General features: G+C 42.1%; 1 protein-coding gene across 1 annotated transcript in view; it reads left to right on the plus strand.

Annotated features, from left to right (window-relative positions):
* The first annotated feature begins 1,278 nt into the window (after positions 1 to 1,278).
* LOC137374314 (plastin-2-like) overlaps positions 1,279 to 20,964 on the plus strand; it is a 72,601-nt gene continuing 52,915 nt past the window's right edge. The window contains exons 1-3 of the mRNA XM_068040170.1: positions 1,279 to 1,403; positions 17,293 to 17,392; positions 17,991 to 18,148. Of these exons, the coding sequence (XP_067896271.1) occupies positions 17,326 to 17,392; positions 17,991 to 18,148 (225 nt within the window). The 5' untranslated portion in view covers positions 1,279 to 1,403; positions 17,293 to 17,325. The remainder of the gene's footprint in view (positions 1,404 to 17,292; positions 17,393 to 17,990; positions 18,149 to 20,964) is intronic.

Consider the following 20,964-nt stretch of genomic DNA (forward strand, 5'->3'; position numbering starts at 1 on the left):
AGGCGTGAACCCTATTAGAGTTTAAGTTAAGGTTTATTAAATTTCATCTTTCTGCTTTAAACCAAAGAAAGCCTGTTTGTGCTCATTTCTTTGCCTTATAATTGGAAACTGTGAACAAGGATTCATAAAACACGGTATGTTTAAAATTAAACACTGTTACAATAAGACCAGGTAAAGACAGCCAAAGACTCCGAGACACATTCCTCACCAGGTCGTAACAAAGTGCACTAATATTTGCACAGCATAGTTCAAGGCCTAGGTCATCATGGGAACTCTCCATTATATTGGGGAAGTGCATGTAACTCGCATTACACTATTACATTATCATGTGGCTGGCCCTCTGCTCCTGACATTTCCACTTCATAATTCCATGATGCTATGGAGTATTTAAGTGGAGCACTTCAAAATAATATGCAAAACTCTTCAATCTCCCATATCATTGCACAGTGCAATCTTCAAGTGAGGCCAGGTTAGAGGGATGGGATCAGGGTGTGCAAATGTCTCCATTTTAAAGTCATATATTCTTCCTTTACTTTTATAGTTTCATTATAAATTCCTGTATCCACTTTATCAATGAAAATTGTCTATGTGAGCTTATCACATTAACCACACTTTTCTGTTAGTGGTCTCAAAGCAGTGCTTTTACTGGTGGCAGTGTGTAATTGCAGAGTGCTAACATTACATGGACAGTTTCCGATATAAATGTGGACGTAGGAATTTATAATGGGGAAAAATTGACATAAGTGTGCACAGATGTAAGATTTATAATTAAGTTTATCTGTAAAGGGTCGCAATGCAGATGAGCTGTATATCAATTGACTTGAATTCATACATTGCATTTCATCAAAAATTGAAATCAATTTCAGTTGCAGAAAATCGTTCTAGGACTTAACCAGAAAAGTATGAGCCACACATGTATTAAAGCAAGAACATAGAGTGTGGAACTGCCAGCTTTAATTTGCTTCTAAACTATCGATGCTGTTAGTTACTTGTTTCCGGTAATGTGATATTTCCTAATCACTAGGGTGTTTGTTTTTTCCAATTTTAAATTAATACAAAGGAGGATTTTCCTCAAGATTATTTGATGCTGGGAGTTGAAGTGATTGGAATCTGAGATTATAGCATGAAGCCTTTTTGGAGAGTGATTAAGCAGGTGGAAATAAGTGAAGACTGAAAACAGGCGGTAAGTTGGTTCATGCGATAACCATATCCACTGTTGAATTACCTTATAAAGGCAAATCTTGTACTCTTGGGATGACACGTTACTTATCGCAACTCAAGTCACTTCCTTCCTCTAAATGCAACTGTTTGACATACAGTGCTTATGTTCTCTTACAGAAGAAAGTGAGGACTCCTTTAAGACAATCACAGAGTAAAAAAAAAAGTCACTCTGCTTCACTAAGGTAATGATGGGTGTTGGGTTTGTGCATCTTGCTGAAAGAAATTTGTCTTTCAATGCAAAGGAACCAAAATTGGGCTTTGGTGTGCTGTGCTGGAATTAATCGGTCAACGTGCGTTGGGCACAGTCAATGCTGTAAGCATGTGATTATATCTTAAAGCAAAAGCGCAGGAAGCTTGTGGTAAGGCTGTGTACCAGGCAGACATATTGATAGTCAGGCTGTGAGTATATAATTGCCCCACCTTCAACTGTCAGTTTGAAATTTTTGAAAGGAAATCATTAACAAATGTGGCATCTGTAATGCTCAATTAGTGTGCTCTTTCTGCAGTATGTGTTTGGCATGGTCAGGTAAATTATGCACCTTTGTTAATATTTGTCAAGGTTACTCAGCATGATATTGGGTCACAGAATGCAACGTGCTATTAGTACAGAGCTAGTTTCTGTTACTGCATCACCTTATTTCTATCTTTGGTCTTGTTAGATTAAAAATTGGTACTTTCTGTTTTAAAATAATACTATTTTAAAGGCACTTTCTTGTGTCCTATTTTAGGCCTGGTGTACCTAATGCATCGGGAATCTGATTGCATGTACTTTAACATATTGCAGTCTTTCAGTGGAAATAAAAAATGTTACACAGAACCTCCAAATGATTCAGTTGCCGAATGCGATGTCCTGTTTATTTTTGTGATTTAAAAAAAAATCATTTAATTCTTATTTGCAAGTTTATGTTTAGTGTTTAGAGATACAGCACTGAAACAGGCCCTTCGGTCCACTGAGTCTGTGCCGATAATCAACCACCCATTTATACTAATCCTACACTAATCCCATATTCCTACCACATCCCCATATTTCCCTACCACCTACCTATACTAGTGGCAATTTATAATGGCCAATTTACCTACCAACCTGCAAGTCTTTTGGCTTGTGGGAGGAAACCAGAGCACCCGGAGAAAACCCACGCAGAAACAGGGAGAACTTGCAAACTCCACACAGGCAGTACCCAGAATTGAACCCGGGTTGCTGGAGCTGTGAGGCTGCGGTGCTAACCACTGTGCCGCCTAAGAAAGTGTACATACAGTTTTTAAAATTTGTCCTAAAATCTGTTAAATACTGCATCAAACTTATGCTATAAAGCCACTATTACAATGTAATAAACACTTCGAATTTATTCTTGGACTTGTGTCTGTATATAAATCAAGGATGGAGTATTTGAACTGAATGAATCAATCTTCCTTCAAATTTCTAAGATTTACTTAGAAGTCTCAGTTTGATGCAGCTTGTTTTTTTTTCTAATAAGCTGCCTATTTTTAATCCAATCGATAATTCGTCTTGGAAGCAGTGAAATCACAGAAATACTGGAATTTGCTCATTGCACAGACAAGCTAAACTGGGTACTTTATTAAATGCCCATATGTAACATTTGTTTTAGTGACATAGTACAACATTACCGAGAACTGATCGAGCAAGCAGAAGTGATGCCCTGCGAAGGGAAGTTGTGGAACTGAATATTAAGGAACCATAGGTTATACATTGCAAAAGCATTTCATACTCTATTTGTAGCTTGTTTCTGAGGAAAATCTTTTAGGAATATTACAAGAATTTTATCTTCCAGTTTTGACCACCTCCATTATTTGCCAAATGAATAGAATGTAAATCTTTGGTTCAGGACTGTAGATGCCGATGGTTATAAATGAGCAGTGAGATAATTAGATAGGAAATAGTGAAATAAAAAGTATACATAAAAAAAGAGAATCTGTTGAAAATGTAAGTTGGTTTAAGTAGCAATATAGATAATTAAGTATATTTTGTGAGCTTTTTTTCGTTTCTGTCTGAAATCGTCTGAAGTGAGTTCTTTTTTATTCATGTGTCTGCAACTCAGTTGAGGGAAGTGGGTGGGGTTCTGTTTCTAGGCTACTACTTCTAATGCCTTAGAAGCAGCCAGTGAGAGATGTTTTTTGAGTGGCTACAGATGACTGTTCCTCTGATAGTCCCCAGCTTCTGCTTGGCATTTCCCCACAGTGACATTACTGAGATCAGAAAATAGCCATATGTGTACAAACTCACATCCTAAATCTCTTTCTGGTACAGTGCTCTACTGTTTATACAGATATTACTTGTATTGCTATAGTTCTGCTTGCATTGCATAATGCCTCAAAGTGCTTTCAGTTGAGGAAGACAAAACAGTTGATTAATGGGCAATAGGGGAAAGGGGAAAATTGAACCGGATTAGGGTTGTAGATCAAAGAGTAGGGTTTTTGGAAAGGATTTTGAAAGAGATGGAGATAGAAAAGTGGAAGATGATGTTAGAAGCATGGTGGCTGAATGGGTACAAACAGAAGCCCAGCATTATACAAGCAGAAGCTGCATTTGAGGAAGCAAGCCAGGAGGAGATCACTGAGACAGGGTGTGATGTGGCTATGGAGGAGTTTGAAAGTGAGGACAATAACTTTAAAGTCAACTTGCTGAGTCATAACTTTAGCATTGAGCACTTGTAAAGTAGAAGCAGTGATTCGGGTAAGTTGTGGGGAGAACTACTAAACAAGAAATTAGAACAGTTCTGAGATGAGGAGCAGTAGAAGTAGTGATCACCAGGTTTGCTTTTCTTATCCTGATTTGTGAACCAGTCCATGTCACACATGATCCAGCAATGGGTGAGAGAGGAGCTAAACCTACAATACATTTCAGGGCATAAAGTTGTAAAATATATCATTTTATCATAAGAATGTCTTATTGCTGTTACTCATTATTCACACTATTGCTAATTATTGGAGATTGGCAATGGTTATTTAGAAAAATTCACATGCAAATAGTTGAAACACAAAAGTCTCTTGGGTTTTTGGTAATGCATCTATAACTTAATATATAACTTAACCCAAGGATTGGACCAATATTATGCTAGGGATACTATAGCTACACTGAATGACTTAAATTACTGGAACTATTTCCACTGGAGCAACACAAGCTAAGACCACTCCGTAGAGGGTTTTAAAATGATGATGGATTTTGCTGGAGTAAGCAGGGAAAGAGTATTTCCTGTAGCACAAACAAAAATAGAAAATGCTGGAAATACTTAGCAGGTTAGGCAGCATCTGTGGAGAGAAAAGCAGAGTTAACCTTTCATCAGAACTCCTCTAGTATTTCGAGAGCACTTCCTCTAATTGAGGAGTGAATGATGATGAATCCTCACTTTGCAATCATTACTAATAGTGAAAAGGTAGGTTAAGTTCAATCACTTTAGAGAGAGGGTGATTGGAGCATAGCTTGCTTTGCCACACTGAGTGAGTGAGGCAGGGATTCTTTTTAGAAAAATATAGGTAAATATTTTGAAGCAGAGGAAGATGCAGAGCTATGGTGAGAGGGTAAGGCAGTGGGATGAGTTTTGCAAAGACACAACAGGCACACCTTCTCTGCTATAAACCTCTGGTTTTATGGGTCTTTAGCTGTAATTTGTATCCTATAGACAAAGGAAAGTGGTTCCTATTAGACAAAATACTTTGTGTTAAATATTGAACTTTTTTTTTGAGTTTAACACAAATTCAATTAATACAATCTGCCCCATGTTGCTAAAGCCAGTTCATATACTTTAGCCCAGCTTGTTTCTGTTTGGTTTGCTTTCAGATACAGTGCAATCTTGAAAACTCTGAATACCCCATAACCTGTATGATTTCACTTCCCAAAAAATGAGACTCGTGTTGCAGTTTATACTTTATTCCAGGATTCAAGGCTTTGAGTTGTTGTGATAAAAGCCGGGCCATGTTATCGTGTTTAAGATTCATTCTGTGGTATTCAGTATCTAAGATACCACACAAAATGGAACCTGCTGTATTAGTCATTTCCTGTTTCTGGTTTTCCTTGAGCACTGAATTGAGGCCACATGTTTGTTACTCGTCAATCGCGATTTCAACCAATAAATTATTTTCTGTTCAAGTTAAGTTGAATTTTAGACCTGTTTACAGATTGCAGTATCTCCATAAATACACTTCAAGAGCAAAAATATACCTGGAAATACCCGATGTTAGAAACAACAGGCGGCACAGTGGCGCAGTGGTTAGCACCGCAGCCTCACAGCTCCAGCGACCCGGGTTCGATTCTGGGTACTGCCTGTGTGGAGTTTGCAAGTTCTCCCTGTGTCTGCGTGGGTCTTCTCCGGGTGCTCCGGTTTCCTCCCACAAGCCAAAAGACTTGTAGGTTGATAGGTAAATTGGCCATTATAAATTGTCACTAGTATAGGTAGGTGGTAGGGAAATATAGGGACAGGTGGGGATGTTTGGTAGGAATATGGGATTAGTGTAGGATTAGTATAAATGGGTGGTTGATGTTCGGCACAGACTCGGTGGGCCGAAGGGCCTGTTTCAGTGCTGTATCTCTAATCTAATCTAATCTAACAAAATACCTTCTCATTTAATATGGAATAGTGGAGCTGATTTCCACCTCCGTGTTGCCCATTTTTTTAGGCACGCATGGGCCAGTAGTAGGACTGAAGTAAAAGTAATTGCTGACGAACCACTGAATATAAATAATAAGAGGTGGAGTGGGGCCTATTAGGGACAAAGAGGGTAATATATGCTTAGAGGCACAGGGAAAGGCTAATATGCTTAATGAGTACTTGGCATTGGTGTTTAGTCAGGAAGCGGATGCTGACAAATTATCAGCAGAAGGGGAGAGAGTAGAGGCATGGATAGGGAAATTAAGAGGGAGAAGGTACTGGATAAGCTGGCTTTGCTTAGGGTAAATAAGTCACCTGGTCTGGATGGCTTGCTTCCCAGATTGTTAAAAGAAATGGGGGTGGGGATAGTGGAAGGGCTTGCTATAATCTTCCAATCTTCCCTAGATATAGGGGAGATGCCAGAGGATTGGAGAGTGGCAAATGTGACACCATTATTCAAGAAAGGGTGTAAGGACAGTCCTAGCAACTACAGGCCAGATAATGTAACATCAGTGGTGGGTAAAGTTTTAGAAACAATAATCAGAGAAAACTCTTGGAGAAGCTTGAGTTAATTTTTTTTTATTCATTCATGGGATGCGGGCGTCACTGGCTATGCCAACATTTGCCCATGCCTAATTGCCCTTGAGAAGGTGGTGGTGAGCTGCCTTCTTGAACCGCTGCAGTCCATGTGAGGTAGGTACACCCACAGTGCTGTTAGGAAGGGAGTTCCAGGATTTTGACCCAGCCACAGTGAAGGAACATCGATATAGTTCCAAGTCAGGATGGTGTGTGACTTGGAGGGGAACTTGCAGGTGGCGATGTTCCCATGCCTCTACTGCTCTTGTCCTTCCAGGTGGTAGAGGTCGCAGGTTTGGAAGGTGCTGTCTAAGGAGCCTTGGTGCATTGCTACAGAGCATCTTGTAGATGGTACACACTGCTGCCACTGTGCGTCGGTGGTGGAGGGAGTGAATGTTTGTGAATGGTGTGCCAATCAAGTGGGCTGCTTTGTTCTGGGTGGTGTCGAGCTTCTTGAGTGTTGTTGGAGCTGCACCCATCCAGGCAAGTGGAGAGTATTCCATCACACTCCTGACTTGTGCCTTGTAGATGGTGGACAGGCTTTGAGGAGTCAGGAGGTGAGTTACTCGCTGCAGGATTCCTAGCCTCTGACCTGCTCTTGTCGCCACGGTATTGATGTGGCTACTCCAGTTCAGTTGCTGGTCAATGGTAGCCCATAGGATGTTGATAGTGGAGGATTCAGCGATCGTAATGCTATTGAATGTCAAGGGGAGATGGTTAGATTCTCTCTTGTTGGAGATGGTCATTGCCTGGCACTTGTGTGGCACAAATGTTACTTGCCACTTATCAGCCAAGCCTGGATATTGTCCAGCTCTTGCTGCATTTCTACACGGACTGCTTCAGTATTTGAGGAGTCGCGAATGGTGCTGAACATTGTGCAATCATCGCACATCTCCACTTCTGACCTTCTGATTGAAGGAAGGTCACTGATGAAGCAGCTAAAGATGGTTGGGCCTCGGACACTACCCTGAGGAACTCCTGCAGTGATGTCCTGGAGCTGAGATGATTGACCTCCAACAACCACAGCCATCTTATTTGCGCTAGGTATGATTTTAACCAGCAGAGTTTTCCCCCTGATTCCCGTTGACTCCAGTTTTGCTGGGGCTCCTTGATGCCATACTCGGTCAAATGCTGCCTTGATGTCAAAGGCAGTCACTCTCACCTCACCTCTTGAGTTCAGCTCTTTTGTCCATGTTTGAACCAAGGCTGTAATGAGGTCAGGAGCTGAGTGGCCCTGGCGGAACCCAAACTGAGTGTCACTGAGCAGGTTATTGCTAAGCAAGTGCTGCTTGATGGCACTGTTGATGACACCTTCCATCACTTTACTGATGATTGAGAGTAGACTGATGGAGCGGTAATTGGCTGGGTTGGACTTGTCCTGCTTTTTGTGTACAGGACAAACCTGGGCAATTTTCCACATTGCCGGGTAGATGCCAATGTTAGGATAGTTAGCACAGATTTGTAAAACGTAAATCATGCTTGACTAATCTAATTGAATATTTTGATGAAGGGAATGTGGTAGATGTTGTCTTCTCAAGGGCAGCTAGTGACGGCCAATAAATGCTGGCCTTGCCAGCAACACTCTCATCCTGTGAATGAATTAAAAAATTAAAAAACTGTTGTAAAATCAACACTTTATTTCTGAGGAAGTGTGAAACATGCCTGTTATAAAATTACTCTCCAAATACAATCACAAATTGAGTAAGAAATAATTAATCATATTTTGTTGGTCTGTTGGTGCTCAAGCACAATACTTTTGGGATTAAAAGGTGCCAGTGCTACATTAAATCTAAAGTATATATTAGACTGGAATCCACATTTAGTGAACTCTGATGTATTTGAAACTGCATGCCTCAAAACAGCTGTAACAGAAGTTAACGGGCACAATTTTATTGAAATTACTATCCAGCTGTCGAGGGTTTATTTTCTAGTGTTTAATGGATGAGGGACAGGGGAATGCACATTCCACTTCAATAGAAGCAGCATTATCAATCATAAAGCATTTAGAAATTCAGTTTCAAAGCTGCTGCGAGTATGGTAGTGATGTCTAATTTGGAAACAAGTTCTTCTTGCACAGGCTTACATGGAATTTACAGCAGACAGATGTGTGACAACATCTCATTTTTTGGTTAGGTGCAAACACTCAGGGAAAAATAGCTCATACATAAGCTATCACAAATACTGAGCTGTGTCACAGAAGCTACATTTCCTATATCATGCCCTATATTAAGTATACCCTCACTCCACGAGTCGCAGATTTGTGTGAAAGTGACTTGTGGCTATTTTAACTTCCTATTCATGTTCATTTATAATCCAGCTCATCAACAGATCGAAGATTGTGAGGGCCCTTGAAGCACGGTCATAATTTAAAGTATGCAGAAATATGTATCATATAATTGAAATAGTGTATTCTATGTAGAGAAATCAGTCACCCACATCATGAGCAACAACTTCAATATTTGAAAAGTATTCCTTGAAAGAATTAGCCGCATTTTGAATCATTTAACAAAAGCTCAAAATACCTTAATGTGCTAATTATCTTTAGTCTCCATGATCTAGAAACAAGAACAAAATGGGAGCCACAAGCTAATTTATTAGAAGTCTGACATCTGCATGCGTCATGCCAACATTTTCTCTGAAAATTATGTCCATATTTATAATGGAAACTGCCTATGTATACTTGTTACGATGCAAATATACCCTCCCTTCCTAATGGAAGCACTGCAGTTCCACTACTGGCAAGAAGATGTAATTAAAGTGTGACAAGTTTACATGGGCAGTTCCTATTATAATTCTGGACCTAAATTTAGAATAGAAATATATATATATATTTTTTAAATCAGAGGATACATGGCTTTCAAATGGGAATTGCATTAAATCTGTACACTTTGATGTAATCATCTAACCCACTTTACCTAAATACAATACTTGATCTTGACTTACTGTGTGGACATGCCACAAGAGATTGGCAAGCATATTTCAGAAAATGTTACAAAGGAAGCTGTCTACATTACAGGTGTTTATTTATGAAGCCAAAGATCCTATATGCTTTGCTAACCACTCTCTCGATATGTCCTGCCACCTTCAAAGGTCGATGCGCATGCACCCCCACGTCCCTCTGTTCCTGCACACTCTTTAGAACTGCGCCATTAAGTCTACATTGCCTCTTCCTATCCCTTGGCTGCCAAAATGTAACACCTCACACTTCTTCGTATTAAATTCCATCTGCCACTTGTCTGCCCATTCTGCTAGCCTATCTATGTCCTGTTGCAGGCAGTTTGTATCATCCACACTGTTTGCCACACCTCCAGGTTTGATACCATAGGCAAATTTTGAAATTCTACTTTGTATTCCAAGATCCAAGTCATTTATATATAGCAAAAAAAGCAGTGGTCCCAGCACTGATGCTTGGGGAACACCAGTGTTTACCATCTTCCTGTCTGAAAAACAACCATTTACCATGACTCGCTGTTTTCTGTCCTTAAGCCAATTTTTTATCCAATTGTACACTGACACTCCTATTCCAGGACCCTGAGTTTTGTTAACTGGCCTTTTATATGGTACTTTATCAAACACTTTCTTAAAGTCCACAGTGTGCTGATGGTGAAGGAAGTGGATGTTAAAGCTAGTGGATGAGGTGCCAGTCAAACAAACTGCTTTGTCCTGGACAGTGTCGAGTGTCTTGAGTGTGCCCATCCGGGCAAGTGGAGAGTATCCCATAACAATCCTGATATGTACTTTGTAGGTGGTGGAAAGGCGGTTGGGAGTTGGGAGGTGATCCACTAGCTGCAGAATACCCAGCCTCTTATCTGCTGCAGTAGTCATGGTGATGTTCAGGATGTTGATAGTGGATTTGGTAATTGTAATGCGATTGAATGTTAAAGGGAGGTTGTTAGATTCTGTCTTGTTGGAAATGGTCATTGCCTGGTATTTGTGTGGCATGAATGTTACTTGCCACTTATCAGCCCAAGCCTAGATGTTGTCCAGGTCTTGCTGTATCTGGCCACGGACTGCTTCATTATCTGAAGAATTGAACACAGTGCAATCATCAGCAAACATCTGCACTTCTGACCAAGGTCATTGAAACAGCTGAATTGATGAAGATGGTTGGGCTACACAGATGCCCTGAGGAACTCCTGCAATGATGTCCAAGGGCTGAGATTATTGTCTTCCAACAACAACATCTTCCTCGAAAGCACAAACAAGAAATGCTGGAAATATTCAGCAGGTCTGGCAGCATCTGTGGAGAGAGAAGCAGAGTTAATGTTTCAGGTCGGTGACCTTTCATCAGAACTGGCAGATATTGGAAATGTAAAAGGTTTTAAGCAAGTAAAGCGGGGGTGGGGCAAGAGATAACAAAAGAAAAGTGTTGATAGGATAAGGTCACAGGGAATAACTGACCAGAAGGTCATGGAGCAAAGGCAAATGGTATATTAATGATGTGCTGAAAGACAAAGCATTAGTACAGAGAGAGTGTTAATGAACAGAAAATTGAGCAGCCTGGCCCCAAGCACAAACATGAAAAAAACAGTGGGTAGGCACAGTAGAAACAAACTAAAATAAAATAAACACAGAAAAAATAAATAAAAATAAAAATGGGGGGCCCGTCCTGCTCTGAAATTATTGAACTCAATGTTCAGTCCGGCAGGCTGTAGTGCACCTAATTAGTAAATGAGATGCTGTTCCTCGAGCTTGTGTTGATGTTCACTGGAACACCGCAGCAATCCCAGGACAGAGATATAAGCGTGAGAGCAGGGGGGAGTGTTGAAATGACCAGCAACCGGAAGCTCGGGGACATGCTTTCGGACTGAACGAAGGTGTTCTGCAAAGCGGTCACCCAGTCTGCGTTTGCTCTCACCAATGTAGAGGAGACCACATTGTGAGCAACGAATACAGTATACTACATTGAAAGTACAAGTAAATCGCTGCTTCACCTGAAAAGAGTGTTTGGGGCCTTGGATAGTGAGGAGAGAGGAGGTAAATGGGCAGGTATTACACCTCCTGCGATTGCAGGGGAAGGTGCCGTGGGAAGGGGACAAGATGGTGGGGGTAATGGAGGAGTGGACCTGGGTGTCGCAGAGGGAATGATCCCTTTGGAATGCTGACAGGGAAGGGAGGGAAAGATGCGTTTGGTAGTGGTATCACGCTGGAGGTGGCAGAAATGGCGGAGGAACATCTTCCTCTGTTCCAGCCACTGATTTTTGCCCCTTGATCAACATTGACTTCGAGTTTACTAGAGCTCCTTGGTGCCACACCTGATCAAATGCTGCCTTGAAGTTGAAGCTAGTCACTTTCCCCTCCTTTATGCAATTTAGAACTTAAAACAAAGAACAGTACAGCACAGGAGCAGGCCATTCAGCCCTCCAAGCCTGCGCCGATCATGATGCCTGTCTAAACTAAAACCTTCTGCACTTCCGGGGTCCGTATCCCTGTATTCCCATCCTATTCATGTATTTGTCAAGATGCCTCTTAAACGTCGCTATCATACCTGCTTCTACCACCTCCCCCGGCAGCAAGTTCCAGGCACTCACCACCCTCTGTGTAAAGAACTTGCCTCGCACATCCCCTCTAAACTTTGCCCCTCGCACCTTAAACCTATGTCCCCTAGTAACTGACTCTTCCACCCTGGGTAAAAGCTTCTGACTATCCGCTCTGTCCATGCCACTCATAGCTTTGTAAACCTCTATCATGTCGCCCCTCCACCTCCGTCGTTCCAGTGAAAACAATCCGGGTTTTTCCAACCTCTCCTCATAGCTAATGCCCTCCAGACCAGGCAACATCCTGGTAAACCTCTTCTGTACCCTCTCCAAAGCCTCCACGTCCTTCTGGTAGTTTGGCGACCAGAATTGCACGCAATATTCTAAGTGTGGCCTAACTAAAGTTCTGTACAGCTGCAGCATGACTTGCCAATTTTTATACTCTATGCCCCAACTGATGAAGGCAAGCATGCCGTATGCCTTCTTGACTACCTTATCCACCTGCGTTGCCACTTTCAGTGATCTGTGGACCTGTACGCCCAGATCTCTCTGCCTGTCAATACTCCTAAGGGTTCTGCCATTTACTGTATACTTCCCACCTGTATTCGATCTTCCAAAATGCATTACCTCACATTTGCCCAGACTAAACTCCATCTACCATTTCTCCGCCCAAGTCTCCAACCGATCTATATCCTGCTGTATCCTCTGACAATCCTCATCACTATCCGCAACTCCACCAACCTTTGTGTCGTCTGCAAACTTACTGATCAGACCAGCTACATTTTCCTTCAAATCATTTATATATATATACTACAAACAGCAAAGGTCCCAGCACTGATCCCTGCGGAACACCACTAGTCACAGCCCTCCATTCAGAAAAGCACCGCTATCCTCTGTCTTCAATGACCGAGCCAGTTCTGTATCCATCTTGCCAGCTCACCGCTGATCCCGTGTGACTTCACCTTTTGTACCAGTCTGCCATGAGGGACCTTGTCAAAGGCTTTACTGAAGTCCATATAGACAACATCCGCTGCCCGCCCTTCATCAATCATCTTTGTCACTTCCTCAAAAAACTCAATCAAGTTAGCGAGACACGACCTCCCCTTCACAAAACCATGCTGCCTCTCGCTAATAAGTTCATTTGTTTCCAAATGGGAGTAAATCCTGTCCCAAAGAATCCTCTCTAATAATTTCCCTACCACTGATCTAAGGCTAACCGGCCTATAATTTCCTGGATTATCCTTGCTACACTTCTTAAACAAAGGAACAACATTGGCTATTCTCCAGTCCTCTGGGACCTCACCTGTAGCCAATGAGGATATAAAGATTTCTGTCAAGGACCCAGCAATTTCTTCCCTTGCCTTCCTCACTATTCTGGGGCAGATCCCATCAGGCCCTGGGGACTTAGCTAACTTAATGCTTTGCAAGATGCCCAACACCACCTCCTTTTTGATAACGACATGACCCAGACTATCTACACTCCCTTCCCTAGACTGATCATCCACCAAGTCCTTCTCTTTGGTGAATACTGATGCAAAGTACTCATTTAGTACCTCGCCCATTTCCTCTGGCTCCACACATAGATTCCCTCCTCTGTCCTTGAGTGGGCCAACCCTTTCCCTGGTTACCCTCTTGCTCTTTATATATGTATAAAAAGCCTTGGGATTCTCCTTAATCCTGTTTGCCAATGACTTTTCATGATCCTTTTTAGCCCTCCTGACTCCTTGCTTAAGTTCCTTCCTACTGTCTTTATATTCCTCAAGGGCTTCGTCTGTTCCCAGCCTTCGAGCTCTTATGAATGCTTCCTTTTTCTTTTTGACTAGGCTCACAATATCCCTCGTTATCCAAGGTTCCCGAAACTTGCCAAACTTATCCTTCTTCCTCACAGGAACATGCCGGTCCTGGATTCTAATCAACTGACGTTTGAAAGACTCCCACATGTCAGATGTTGATTTACCCTCAAACAGCCGCCCCCAATCTAAATTTACCCTGAAACAGCCGCCCCCAATCTAAATTTAGCTGCAGTGCATCTTGTAGATGGTACACTCTGCAGCCATGGTGTGCTGGTGGTGGCGTGAATGAATGGCACCCTGACCACCACCTTAAACAATCAAGTGGGCTGCTTTGTTCTGGATGTTTTAATGGAGCTACACTTATCCAAGCAAGTGGAGAGTATTCCATCACATTCCTAACTTGTACCTTTTGTGTGGTAGAAAGGCTTTGGGGAGTCAGGAGGTGATCCACTTCCTGCAGAACTCCCAGCCTCTGATGTACTTTTGTAGCAGCAGTACTTATGTGACTGGCCTATCTAAGTTTTTGGTCAATGGTAATCCCCAGAATGTTGATTGTGTGGAATTTGGTGATGGTAATGCTGTTGAATGTCAAGGGGAGGTGGTTAGATTCTCTCTTGTTGGAGATGATCATTGCCTGGCACTTGTGTGGCATGAATTTGCCACATATCGGGCCAAGCCTGGATGTTGTCCAGATCTTGCTGCATATGGAATATTGCTTCAGTATCTGGGGAGTTAGAAAGGGGACTGAGCACTGTGCAATCATTAGCGAACATCCCCACTTCTGACATTATAATGGAGGGAAGGTCATTGATGAAGCATCTGAAGATGGTTGGGTCTAGGACACTATCCTAAGGAACTCTTGCACTGATGTCCTGGGACTGAGATGATTGAGCTCCAACAACCTTCAGTTTTACTATGGCTCCTTGATACCAAGCTCTGTCAAAGGCAATCGCCCTCACCTCACCTCTGGAATTCTGCTCTATTATCCATGTTTGGACCAAGGATGTAATGAGGTCTGGTGCTGAGTGGTCTGGGTGCAAGCTAAGCATCAGTGAGCAGGTTATTACTGAGTAAGTCTAACTTGATAGCACTGTTGATGACATCTTCCATTACTTTGCTGCTGATTGAGAGTAGACTGGCTAGGTGGTAATCGACCGGATTGGATTTGTCTTGTTTTTGTGGGCAGGACATACCTGGGCAATTTTGCACATTGCCAGTAGATGCCATTGTTGTAGCTTTACTGGAACAGCTTGGCTAGGGGTGCACCTAGTACTGGTGCACAAGTCTTTCATACTGCAGCCGTGATGTTGACGGGGCCCATAGCCAGTGAACTCTGCCATTTCTTGCTATCACGTGTAGTGAATCGAATTGGCTGAAGACTGTCATCTGGGAACCTCAGGAAGAGACAGAGATGAGTCATCCACTTGACACTTCTGGCTAAAGATGGTTGCAAATGCTTCAACCTTGTCTTTGGCACTCCAGTGGTAGGCCCTGCCATCATTGAGGATGGGGTGTTCGTGAAGCCACCTCCCCCCAATTAATTCTCGAACTGTCCACCACCATATATGACTGGATATGACAGGACTGCAGAGCTTTGGTCTGATCCATTGCCTGCGGGATTGCTTAATCCTGTCTATCGCATGCTGCTTCCACTGTTTAGCATGCATGTAGTCCTGTGTAGCTTCACCAGGCTGACACCTAATTTTTAGGTATGCCTGGTGCTACTCCTGGAATGCTCTTCTACACTCTTCTTTGAACCATGGTTGGTCGCCTGGCTTGACAGTAATGGTTGAGTGAGGAATATGTCTGGCCGTGAGGTTATAGATTTTGGCTGAATACATTTCTGTTGTTGCTGTGGCCCACAGTGCCTTATGGATGCCCAGTTTTGCATTGCTAGATCTGTTCTAAATCTATCCCATTTAGCAGGGTGGTAGTGCCACAGAACACAGTGGAGGGTGTCCTCAGTGCGAAGACAGGACTTCATCTCCACAAGGACTTTGCAGTGGTCACTCCTACCAATACAGTCATGGACAAATGCACCAGCAACTGGTAGATTGGTGAGGACGAGGTCAAATAGATTTTTCCCTCCTGCTAATTCTCTCACTATCTACCACAGGCCCAGTCTGGCAGATGTGTTTTACAGGGCTTGGTCAGTAGTGATGGCACTCTTGGAGATAGACATTGAAGTCCCCTACCTATTCTGTGCACTTGCTACCCTCAGTACTTCTCACAAGTGGAGAAGTACTGATTCATTGGCTGAGGGAGTACAATAGGCAGTAATCAGCAAGAGGTCTCCTTGTCTGTTTGACTGGTGCCATGAGACACCTTGAGGTCCAGAGGCAATGTTGAAGACTCCCTCCTGACTGTATAGCACTTTTCTGCACAACTTCTGTCCGTTGTTAAGCCACTGGAATGTAAATTGTGTATATGTCAGTTTGGCTCATTTTGTAGCAGATTTGCCTCTTTGTCAGAGGTCAGGGTTTCAAGCACTGCTGTGGGACTTCAGCATGTGACCTGTGCTGGCACTTGAGTACCAGTACTCAAAGTACTACAATGTTGAAGAGTCTGTCTTGGAAGTGTAGAATGGATACCACTTCTGTCTATTCAGGTGGATGTAAAAGATCCCTCTCTTCATAGAAGAACAGCAGAGTTGTCCTGATCTCCAGGCTAATATTTATCACTTAACCAACGACAGCAAAAACGGACTAACGAGTCATTTATCTCATTGCTGTTTGTGAAACATTGCTGTGTGCAAATTGGCTGTAAACTGCCTTGGGGTGATGAAGACGTGAAAAGTGCTTTAGGAATGCACTTCTCACTGCTGCTGTTACGACCGTAGAGTCATAGAGGTATACAGCACAGAAACAGGCCCATCGTGTCCGTGCTGGCCATCAAGCACCTATACTAATCCCATTTTCCAGCACTTGACCAATAGCCTTGTATGCTATGGCATTTCAAGTGCTCATCTAAATACTTCTAAAATGTTGAGGGTTCCTGCCTCTACCACTCCTTCAGGCAATGCGTTCCAGATTCCAACCACCCTCTGGGTGAAAAAATTTTTCCTCAAATCCCCTCGAAATCTCCTGCCCCTTACCTTAAGTCTATGCCCCCTGGTTAGTCCCTCCGCTAAGGGAAAAAGTTTCTTCCCATCTACCATATCTATGCCCCTCATAATTTTGTATACCTCAATCAGGTCCCCCCTCAGCCTTCTCTGCTCTAAGGAAAACAACCCTAACCTATCCAGTCTCTCTCCATAGCTGAAATGCTCCAGCTCAGGCAACATCCTGGTGAATCTCCTCTGCTCCCTCACCAGTAGAATCACATCCTTCCAATAGTGTGGTGACCAGTACTGTACACAGTACTCCAGCTGTGGCCTAGCTAGTGTTTTATACAGCTTGTGATTTCAAATTGTCAGGCAGAAAGAGAGGATTATAAGGTTATGACCCAAGATCAGGGTTATAATATCAACTGACAAAGAAAAATAATGTATTTGCTTTCTTGTGTTAAGTCTTTCTGGATCATTTAAAGTAAATTGTAGGAATGAGGACTGTTGAGAGAAATTACATTTTCTGAATATGAACCTGAAAGTAATAAACCACGTATTCTAATTTTTTTTTTCAGATTTATTTGCTTGTACAGAGATATTCGAGGAAGATGGCAGATACAGTACAGATCTCCAATGAAGAGCTGGAAGAGCTTCAAACTGCATTTTCAAAAATTGGTGAGTAATCTAATTACATAACCCTAACACTAGTTAACTCGGGAAGAACAACTGAGACTGACAGAACTGAAGGTGTATTGATTGTACCTCCGGTTAAGTCATATTGTGGGAACGTGTCACTGGTATTCCATTGCTCTCAGTTTGAAGATGCAGCTACCACTCTCTCTGCTGGCCATGCCAACCTACCTTCAGCTAATAGAAGATCTAGCTGCACTATGCTCTATGAATGTTTCCATGCTGGTAACTGACCAACCAACAACCCCGCCCCCCCCGCCCCCACCACCATCCTTGTAACTGTCTCAAAACAAAGTTGATGAAGGCTGCAGAGGAGACTTGCCAGACGGTCAAGGATTTGGCTGCACTAATAGTGCCATTTATGTTCAGCAATATGTCAATAAATTGGAGTGGAAACTTGATGAGTACTTCTCAAAACACACAATTTGCGCCCGATTGCAGATTACACCTAAAGCGGAAACTCTGCTCCCAGATGTCTAATACTCAGACTAAGGTGGGAATGGCCTTGATGGGGAAAGACATTAGTTCTTTTGTCATTTAAAGGATTTTGAAAGCTTTAATCGGACCTCCTTTTTCTTTTCAGACATCGATAAGTCTGGATACATTGATAACAATGAACTCCAGAACCTCTTTAAAGAAGCCAATCTGCCATTACCAGGCCACAAAATACGAGAAATAAAAGAAAACCTAATGGCCTCTGAAGGTTCAAAGGACCAGATCAGTTTTGATGACTTTATTGCAGTAAGTTACTTTCTGTGTCCTTTTGGAGTTATTTTTGACTGAGAAGACTGAGTTACTGAACATTATTGCTAAATCCCTATCATTATAAAATTAATATAAAGAATGAATGAACTCAGGACATCTCACAAAGTGCTTTACAGCAAATGAAGTACTTTTGAAGTGTAGCTACTTTATTGTGATGTAGGAAATGGGGCAACAAATTTGGGACAGCAAGGTCCCACAAGCAGCAATAGGAAAATGACCAGATTTTATTTGTGATTTTGTTTGAGAGATAAATATTGACCAGTCCACCAGGGAGGACTTGCCTGCTTCTCTCCAAATAGCATCATGGAATCTTTAACATCTGTCTGAGGGGGCAAGCAGGCCTCTGTTTAATGTTTCATCTGAAGGACAAATATTGTTTGATATAGGCAAGAAAGTAATTCTTAATTTAACCTTTGCTACAATATAAAAGATGTCTGAATTTAGCATGTGATTATATGTTTGTCATACTTCCCTTCAAACTGCAACACTGTATTTCATAAATGTAAAATTAACTACTTTTTGAACCTAAAACATACGAAACATAAAGTATGGTACAATTCATGAACTCTGACGTTATAATCTCCAAAACTTTCTTCCTTACTTTGTCTGTAAATTGAATTACGAACCAAGGAAAAGGTGTATATGTTGTGTAGAGTGGAATAGTAATGTGACCGAGAATATGGGAAATACAGTAATAAGGTTAAAAAGGTCATCGAGCCTGAAGCGAATTTGATTTCAAAGAAATGGGTTTATATAGAAATACACAGAACCTACAACACCACCACCACCTCTCTGGACCCTTTCCACTGTCTCTGATTTGTCACGCTACTTGACTGACAACCACTACTGGATGAGCAGAAATTTCCTTGAGTTAAATATTGGGAAAGTCAAAGCCATTGTTTTTGGTCTTCGCCACAATCATTGTTCCCTAGACACGAACTCCATCCCTTTCCCTGGGAACTGTATGAGGCTGAACAAGACTGTTCACAACCGTGGTGTCTTATTTGACATTGAGCGATGCTTCCAACCCCATATTCTTTCCATGACCAAGACCACCTACTTCCACTTCTATCACATTGCTATCTTCACCCCTGCCTTATCTCATCTGCTGCTGAATCTTACATTGTTACCATTGTTAATCTCCTTCATTACCTCTCAACTCGACTATTCCATTGCTCCAGCTTCCCACCATGTATCCTTCATAAACTTGAGCTCATCCAAAACTCTGCTATCTGTATCCCTAACTCACCCCATGTCCCTTTCAAACAAAGAAACAAACAAAGAACAGTACAGTACAGCACAGGAACAGGCCATTCGGCCCTCCAAGCCTGCGCAGATCTTGATGCCTGTCTAAACTAAAACCTTCTGCACTTCTGGGGTCCGTATCCCTCTATTCCCATCCTATTCATGTATTTGTCAAGATGCCTCTTAAACGTCTCTATGGTACCTGCTTCCACCACCTCCCCCGGCAACAAGTTCCAGGCACTCACCACCCTCTGTGTAAAGAACTTGCCTCGCACATCCCCTCTAAACTTTGCCCCTCTCACCTTAAACCTATCTCCCCTAGTAACTGACTCTTCCACCCTGGGAAAAAGCTTCTGACTATCCACTCTGTCCATGCTGCTTATAACTCTGTAAACCTCTATCATGTCGCCCCTCCACCTCCGTTGTTCCAGTGAAAACAATCCAAGTTTATCCAACCTCTCCTCATAGCTAATGCCCTCCAGACCAGGCAACATCCTGGTAAACCTCTTCTGTACCCTCTCCAAAGCCTCCACGTCCTTCTGGTAGCACCTCTGTGCTAACTTACTTACATTGACTCCCGGTTTGGCAACATGTTAATTTTAATATTCTCATTCTTATTTTCAGATCGCTCCATGGCCTTTCTACTCCCTATCTCTGTAACCTATTCTAGCCCTACACCCCTCCAATTTTCTTGCATCTTGTACATCCCCAATTTTAATCACTCCACTATTGGTGGCCGTGCTTTTAGCAATTTAATCTTGAATGTTGACATTTTATGCATCAACCACTAATCCTGAATGTGAATTCCACAGCCTTACACCATTGTAAAGAAGCTTCTTCTGACATTTGTTCTAAATCTCTTACATTTAATCTTGTACCAACGGCCCTTCATTCTAGACAGCTCAACTATGGCAAACAGTCTGCTTCTATATGCCCTGCCCTATTCTTTCTTAATTTTGAAAGTTTAATTCAAAGTAGAGCTGAGGATGAATTGAAGATATTATTGTACATCAGAAATGTTTGTTTTGAAGACCAAATCGCGTGAAATCACGCTATGTGATAATTAAGCTACAAAGGTGTGAAATTACTTTTGCTGTTTAATGAAGTTGTCAACCCATTTTTTTGTTGGGCTAGATTTTGCTATCAAAATAATGGTGAGGATAATTGTTCTGGCCGTTATTTATGTGCAAATGGTGCAGCAGCTTCAGGTGGCTGCACAGTTAAAGGCGAAAGTGCAAAAGTCGCTATCAGAGTTACGCCATTCCGCCATTAGCTTCGCAAAAACGGCATCTCGCTGTTTGGCACGCGATTGAAATGCATTGAATGGCATGAAGTTGCTGTATTTGCATGGTAGATATGAATTAAACTTACCACAGAAAGTTGTGTCTTCACCATTCCAGCCTAAGTACCCTTTTAATAGAGTGACAAGTGTTAATTACTGTCAAACAACCTCTCTGGATCTGCAAATTAGCTGTTACAAATGTGGAGTTTCATTCCTTCAGGTATTAATTGTTGGAGATTTTAAGAATGTTAAGTTTTTTTTTTTT

The sequence above is a fragment of the Heterodontus francisci genome, chromosome 10 (assembly GCF_036365525.1).
Source record: "Heterodontus francisci isolate sHetFra1 chromosome 10, sHetFra1.hap1, whole genome shotgun sequence".
NCBI lineage: Eukaryota > Metazoa > Chordata > Chondrichthyes > Heterodontiformes > Heterodontidae > Heterodontus > Heterodontus francisci.